Below are 7,854 nucleotides of genomic sequence, written 5' to 3'. Positions count from 1 at the left end.
TGCAGAACTTTCTATTCTGGTTCAAAAAAACAGCAAACAGTGTGTTTTGTTTACTTCTGTTTTATTAATTTCACATCAGGTAAAAGTATACTGGTTTCTTCACAAAGATTCTTACTTCTCACTGTGAATGAAAACAAAATATACAAAAATCAGCAGTAATACAGTATTCAGTATGTTGCAAAGGGAACTTGTGATCATCACACAAAGTGCTGAAGACTGATGCATCATTTTATGAGCTTTGCTACAATTAATTTACTATATCCTAAAAGTTAAACAATGCACAGAGATATAGTTCAGGAGTTACGTGTACACATGAAGTTGTACACTAAACAATAAGCTGCACATTCTAAAAATCATGATTTCACATTAAATTGTGAGTGCTTAGATAAAAACTAATTAGGAGTTTGAGTAAAGTTGCTCCAGTACTGTTCAGGTGGTAAATATCAGAGCACGCATTATAAGTTTACTGTCCTTACCTGATGGCATAGCTAGTAAGTATTGTGCCTGGCTGTCAGCCAGCAGATGTTGAGACACGCCTCCTGCACAGAACGGTATACATGTGACACTACAAAGGTTAGTAAATGTGGGAATTGATTGCAAATCAGTGCAGTATGATCCCATCTTACTGAGAAGTCTTGTAAGCTCCACACACACCATCTAGTGTTACCACTTACAAGTAGAAGTAAGAGGTAAATGAGCTACTGGGGATGAGATAGGTCAGAATTACAATACCAACTAAAGAAGACATGCACACAGGAAAAATATATATTATTAACCAGAAAGAAAATTGTCAGAGTTTAGAAAATTCTGTGCACTGTTATATATGTAGGAACCTGACAGTTTTGAGAATGTTTTCTCCAGTATCACAAAGTGTTGTATCAGAAGAAGATAGTGTACATCAGGGTCTCATCCTCTTTGTGTAGAAATTACTTTACTTAGTAATAGATCAGCATTATACATAACATGCATGTACTAAAAGAAAAGCATTTAAGTGTTATACAACTACTTCCACCTTGACTTCTCTATTCCAACAGATTCAAAGTAATTTGGGACCAATGATTCAATATCAGGTTCTGCTGACATTTTACAGATCAGAAAATGATTTGCTTTTGTTAGTCTTCAAGGCTGTACTGGGAAAGGATTTATAGTTCCCACACTACTGTCCACACGTTAATATACTTCCATCTTTTGTGATAAGCCAGACAGTTCCAAGGTCAAGGGAGACATGTTTTACTAACACGCCTTGAATAGCCACCTTCTTCCAAGTTGTCCCTGTGGGATTGTCACAGGAAATTCCATCCCTGCAACAGAACAGACAATATATTGATTATTTTATCAGAGGTATCTTTCTCTACTTTTAGTTTCTGAAACTTCTCTTTTTTGGCAAAAAACTTAAAACAACTTAGCACTACATTTTCATGAAGTAGACACAGTGTCATGGTATGTATAAACAAAAGCACCATGGGATTCTCAATTAAACCTCACAGCTGTACCAAACTTGTTTCTTGTTACTAAAATGTTACTCTCTGAAATCACTCCAGTCTCTGACCAGCTTGCTCTGTTTTTTTTCTTGTATGTACAAACTGATTTTTAACAAAAGGCTTTTAAGTGTAGTGCTGTTGTTGTGATTGTGAGCTACTTTTTTAAAGCAATCTACTGATTAACTATATTTCATTGTTATCTTCTGCAATTCATTACAGTTTAACTGCATTTTACTGCACTACGTTGTTGTTTAACTGTATTTTTTCATACTGCAAGTTCTGATGTTTTGACTATAAGTGATTAATCTGTGCTTCCTTGTGAGTTTTTACTGTGTTCTTAACCTTAAAATTGAGTAGCATAGTCTAGATACAGGTCTGCTACATCCAAATCTTCAGCTGCATGGTTTTTAACCCTTTTTGAGGTATTCCACTTACAAATTTTCCCTTAGTAGCACTATCATATAGTTAGTACTACTCTTACACATTCCTCGCTTTACCCTCTTAGCGCTTTCATTTTCTGAGAAATATGGATGGACAATTTCCTACATTTTCTCCTGTCAGTCTGGTTGATATGGACATCCTGACACAATGTAGCAACTGCTTCATGTACAAGGACAACCCTTTACTACTACCACCTAGGAACACAATTTGTGAGAGCTGCAATTACATCAAGCACCTAGTGTCACTGCTCTCTCCCAAACAAACCAGTAAATCTGGCACTGAGAAGGTTGACAACATGAACACCACACCTCAAACACCACCAGCACCTACACAACACCCCCCCCACATATGCGGAGGTCCTCAACAAAAGCATACCCAAACAAAAGAGACCTCAGAGGCATAAACACACGTGAAGTCCACTGCCCACCACACCACACATAGTCCACACACCTGAATCACACAGCCATTAAGGCCTAAGCATAAACACAACATATTAGTCATAGGAGACTCCATTGTGAGACACACAGATGTGTTCCTCACCAGGCTGGATAAGGAGAAAGTCACGGTTAGTTGTTTGTCAGGTGCCAGAATCCACCATATCACCAGTGCACTCAACTCTCTAAACAGGTACTTTTATGACTCTGTCATAATCCATGTTGGAGTGAATGACTTGAGACATCCCTCCCTGGACTATATGAAGAGAGACATGATCGAGCTCGCTGAATATGTGTCCCAGGCAGGTATGTTCCTAGCCTTAAGCAGCATTCTACCATCACCCAGAATGATGCCTCAATACAAATAGAAAATGATTGACTTTAACAATTGGCTTTTGGTGTCATTCCGAAGGGATCCAGTACTTGACAGCCTGGGATGCAATGATTGACAAACCACAATGCTTTGCCAGAGATGGCCTGCATCTCTCTCCCTTGGGCTTCAGGCTCCTGGAAAAGGCTCTTGCCTCTCCCATTGTGCCTTTTTTAGGCAATGCCACAAGGTCAAAACAACCAACAGGAAAATTTCATCAAGACATAAACTAAAGGTCATACTGCTAAATGCTAGGAGTCTAAACATGAAACTGAACTAATTGCAAGCATTCTTAACCCTGTAAGAAGCTGACATTTGTGCAGTCACAGATACCTGGTTCAAAGCTGCAGAAAACACCCCAGCCATACCAGGTGACTCATCCTATCATTCATTCAGTCCCCAAAACTTGGGCAGCAAAACAAAAGGAGGTGGAGTTGCAATATATATAAAAGACATACTAACCTCTAGACTGGTCAAACAGTATGATGCACAGGAAACACTCCAGGTGCAGTTAACCATTGACAAGACCCAGAAGTGGCCTTAGGTCAACTGGTGCCCTAGGCAAAAGGGCTCCCCACACACCAGCTGGTGCCCCCATCCTGGTCTACCTACACCAAATAAATACTGGAAAAGCTCCCCTGCTACAGTGATGCCCTAGGCGGCTGCCTAGTTGGCCAATGCCTATGGCTGGCTATGACAAGAGCCCCTATTCAAATCATAGCTAGCTATAGGCCTCCAACTTTGACTCAAGATGCCCACTCCACCTATGTGGACCTCTTAGAATCTATCAAGATTCAACCCTTTACGCTGATCCTGGGTGACTTTAACTATCCAACCATAGACTGGAAAAAATACTCATGCCAAAACACAAATGCCCAGAAATTCCTTGATTTTGTCGATGCAAATGCCTTGGACCAGTTTGTTGACACCCCCACAAGAAGTGAAAATATCTTGGACTTGGTATTAACCAACATGTGTAATCACTGTAGCATCCCCACAGAGTTTTCATCCCTGGTATGATCGGACCACAAAGAAGTCACTTTTGAAGTCACCATCTCCCCTGACCCCACCTTAGCTAGGGTCAAACAAAAAATCTTCTCCAAAGCTGATTACAACCTCCTGAGGGAAGGTATAAACAGCTTCACAGCCCCCCCACCCTCCACAAGAACTGGCACATATGTTCAAACTTACACCAAAGTACTATATGAGCATTTATACAGCTGCATGGAATCAGGAATACAAGACAGGACAAAATTATCCTCCTCAAGGAAGAGTAAACCTGTCTGGTGGACATCTACAATAAATAAACTCTACAATGAAAGGAAAAAATTGCTGTCCAGGACCAAGGAGGAGCAGGTGCCTAATTGGAAGCAATCTCTCTTTAGTCTGAACAAGCAAATAAGAGCACTAGTGAAATCCTCCAAAGTAAACTTCAAGTCCAAACTGGCCACATTTACTAAAGACAATCATAAGGCCTTCTTCATATATGTCCACAGTTTCAAGGGAAGCACCCAGATCTGCTCAAGAATTGATGGTCAAGGACACCACATACACAAATGCTGTAGATATAGCCAACTTGCTGGCAGACAGGTTCAGTGAAAACTTTACTCATCTGCTTCCCCCATCAGTAAAATAGGACACCCCCAGTGCCTGCCCCCTCCCCTTATCTCTAGGGTGCAAGTCATCACTGCCCTCTCTAAGGCAAAAAAAATACAGCCTCCATGGGACCCGATAACATCCCAGACTGCATCCTACATGAACTCAGTCAGGAACTTGCATCACTATTAGGCACCCTTTTCAACCAAAGCCTGAGTACCGGCTTTGTCCCAGCTGAGTGGAGGACAGCTACTGTCATCCTTTTGTACAAAGGTGAAGCATCCACTGATCCAGGAAATTATAGACCCATCAGCCATACTAGCCTGATCTGCAAGGCTAAGGATCGGATTATCATGGACCTCATTAACTTGATCCCACACAGTTTGGTTTTGACAAGGGGAGGTCATGCCTGTTAAATCTGGTCGACTTCTTTGAGACAGTCACCAAGGCCATAGACGAGTGGAAGACTGTGCACACTGCCTACCTTAACCTGGCCAAAGCCTTCGACACTATTCCTCACTCAGGTATAATAGATAAACTCTCTCAACTAGGCATCAATCCATATGTTACCAGATGGGTAGCAAAGTGGCTCACTGATAGCACTCACCTTGTCAAAATAGAGGAAGCCACCTCAAGTACTAGATCAGTAACAAGTGGTGTACCCCAGAGATTGGTCTTGGGGCCTCTGCTGTTTGGTATATACTGCTTGGAGGTGCAGGCCAAATCTAGTGGGCTATGGCTGACCAAGTTTGCAGATGACTGCAAGCTTGGTGCTGTCATCAATTCCCCTAGTGATGTGGACATCCTCTAACAGGGTCTCACCCAAGCAAATGATTGATGCCAGAAACATGGCCTCAAACTGAATGCCAAAATATGCATCATCATCCCTTTTGGGGACAGTGACATCCCCACAAATTATCATATTGATAATAAGGTCCTAAGCACATAGTCAGTCGTGAGAGACTTGGGTACCCAGGATGATAACAAACTGACTTTTGGCCACCATATTGCCACCATTGTATGGAAACCTTTCTATATGGCCCACCTCATTAGTAAGGGTATCTCATCCAGGGACAAGGTGGTCAAAACATCCCTGTATTCTTCCTTATAAGACCCATTATTGAGTACAGTGCCCCTTTCAGCATTTACCTCACAAAGCACATGCAGCAGCTGGAGAAACCACAGAGGTTCCTCACCCACAGAATCTAGGGCCTCAAACACCTAATGTACACAGATAGGCTAAAAGCCCTGTCCCTCTACTCAGTCTCTTACAGACTCCTCATAGTTGACCTCTGTCTGGCATACAAAGCAATCTCAGACCCCGCCCTGATTTGACTGTTGCATATCCACAAGTCAGGCTCCATTCAAGTAACTCACATGCGCGACCTTATCCTGGTCTGTGACATTAGTAGGACTTGTTGGTGGGACAGATTTGTGTCCCAGAGACTTCCCCTTTTGTGGAACAGACTTCCTCTCCAGGTAAAGCAGAGTACCTCATTATCCTTTTTAAGCAGAATCTGGATATCTGGATGGGAAACAGAAAATACACTCCTGGGATTCCACCTGTGTCATTGCTGGACAGTGGCATAGGGTGCTGACTTGTTGGAACATGGGCTAAATTCTTGGCTAGGCTTGTATGGGCCTAAGTACCAACAGCCACGTAACTTTTTATGATTAGTCTTCATTTCTTTTGTCTGGTTTGGTCAAAATTGCATCTTCATTGCCATACTGTTTATCTGTTACTCATTCTTATCTTGAAATTACCCTGAAACGTAGTAAACAAGTCCATACAAATGTATTCATATAGGAGCATATGAGCTTGAATAGTGTAGACTTGCATTTCCTTGCTTCCTTTGTATGAGTGTGTGTACAGGTACCAAAGTTTAATGATTGTACGAATAGAATGAAAATGTAGAAAAACAGTTGAAAAACAGATGTTCATAATCAGTGACAGTCTAAAAAACTCTGTACCAAGCTGCAAGAAACAGCAGTATAGCAAATAGCAGATCAGAGACTGTCAGCTGTTGTTTTGAATGTAAGATGCAAACTGTGTAGGGGATAAAGGATGGTATTCATAAAGTTGTCTAGCATGGAAAAAGCTGACATAAGTCTCCTACAACAAACTGCAGCATGTTGTAATGATAGCAGACTGACAACATTATTTTTTATAAATCATTCTGTCCTCAGTAACGTGTAGCACAAACTGCTGTACAACATTTACTGTGACTTTTACAAAGGAATTGTCTGTTGCATAGCACCCCAATGTACAAGAGAACCTACAGCCATTTCTTACATCCCTGAAGCTCCATGGTCCTGGATCCACTTGTAAACAGTTATATTAGGGCTTGTAGGTAAGAAGAGTGGCAACAGCACCTCATGATCTTCTGACTGGCACACTGAAGAATATAAAATTTGTGGGTGTATAGGTGTACAGGAAGGGGAGCTGCCATGCCTCTATGTTTTCCTTTAGCAATTGACCCTTATCTGCCTGGCAGAGAGGCCCATCAAGTTTTGCATGCTGGTGGGTTATGACACTTGCATGGTACCATGGCATACATCAGCATGCAAAATGTATCATAACAAGCTACATAAGTAATGTGTTTATGAATCAGTCTGATACTGTACAAGTGGGCACAGTATATAGGGGTTATTCAGCATAGTTCCAATAAAGGTTAAGCGTAGGGAAACTGTGAGACAAGAGTACCCTTGAACACATGAAAATGCATTTTAACATTATGGGAGGTGGGAGACATGTATTAAAACATCATGACATTATGGGAACATGTATGTATACAAATCTAAGAGAGGGGAATCCCAAACAAATTGCATATATTCCAACATTGTGATGTTGGCTCCCTATACAACTGTCAAGTGGTCTCTAAACATAGGAAGAAGGAAGCAGACAGTTGCCATGAAGAATAAGAGATATGTTATGCAGTAATGAAGACTGCAGAGAGACTGTACAAGTGAGTGTACAAATTATGCAACATGACTCCATGTTAGCTGTAGTACTTATTTTGACTAGTGTGGTCAAGTCAGGACACCTAACGAAAAGAGGTGACCTGTATACCATTGGGGAATATAATAATATAGCTATTGTCTGGAAGCAGTCTCCAGTATGTGAAAAATGTCTTTCTTTTGATCATGAATCCCAACTGCTTACTTCAGGTGTCCCATAGGTGCCTTAGCTTATAATTGTCCTTTAATGGCATTGTATAACTTATCTACCATTCTTCCTCCGTCCCACTTCCCTGATATGCGACATCAGGGTGTGGGTTTAAGATGAAGCTCACATGTGCATATCCATGAATATGAAAGCACATTTACAGTAGACTTAAAAGCTTAGACGGGTGGTATATGGCTATCCCATTTTATGTCTTTGATGAAAATTCAATTTCCATACAGTTGTATTTCTCTACAAAATGTAATCAATAATGATGTTTCCTACTCCAGCTGTAGGAAGAATAAGCATCATAAAAAAAATGTTGCACCTACCAAATACCACAAAAGATGATCACCCTTTTTAATGAAC

General features: G+C 41.0%; 1 protein-coding gene across 1 annotated transcript in view; it reads right to left on the bottom strand.

Moving 5' to 3' along the window:
* Window positions 1-501: 501 nt before the first annotated feature.
* The window catches only part of LOC122808468 (fish-egg lectin-like), a 14,517-nt gene continuing 7,164 nt past the window's right edge, over window positions 502-7,854 (bottom strand). The window contains exon 2 of the mRNA XM_044079428.1: window positions 502-1,301. Coding sequence (XP_043935363.1) covers window positions 1,157-1,301 — 145 coding nt within the window. The 3' untranslated portion in view covers window positions 502-1,156. The remainder of the gene's footprint in view (window positions 1,302-7,854) is intronic.

This window comes from Protopterus annectens, chromosome 8.part0 (assembly GCF_019279795.1).
Source record: "Protopterus annectens isolate FY-2018-M chromosome 8.part0, PAN1.0, whole genome shotgun sequence".
Taxonomy (NCBI): Eukaryota; Metazoa; Chordata; order Ceratodontiformes; family Protopteridae; genus Protopterus; species Protopterus annectens.
This window is presented reverse-complemented; position numbering and strand designations above follow the sequence as displayed.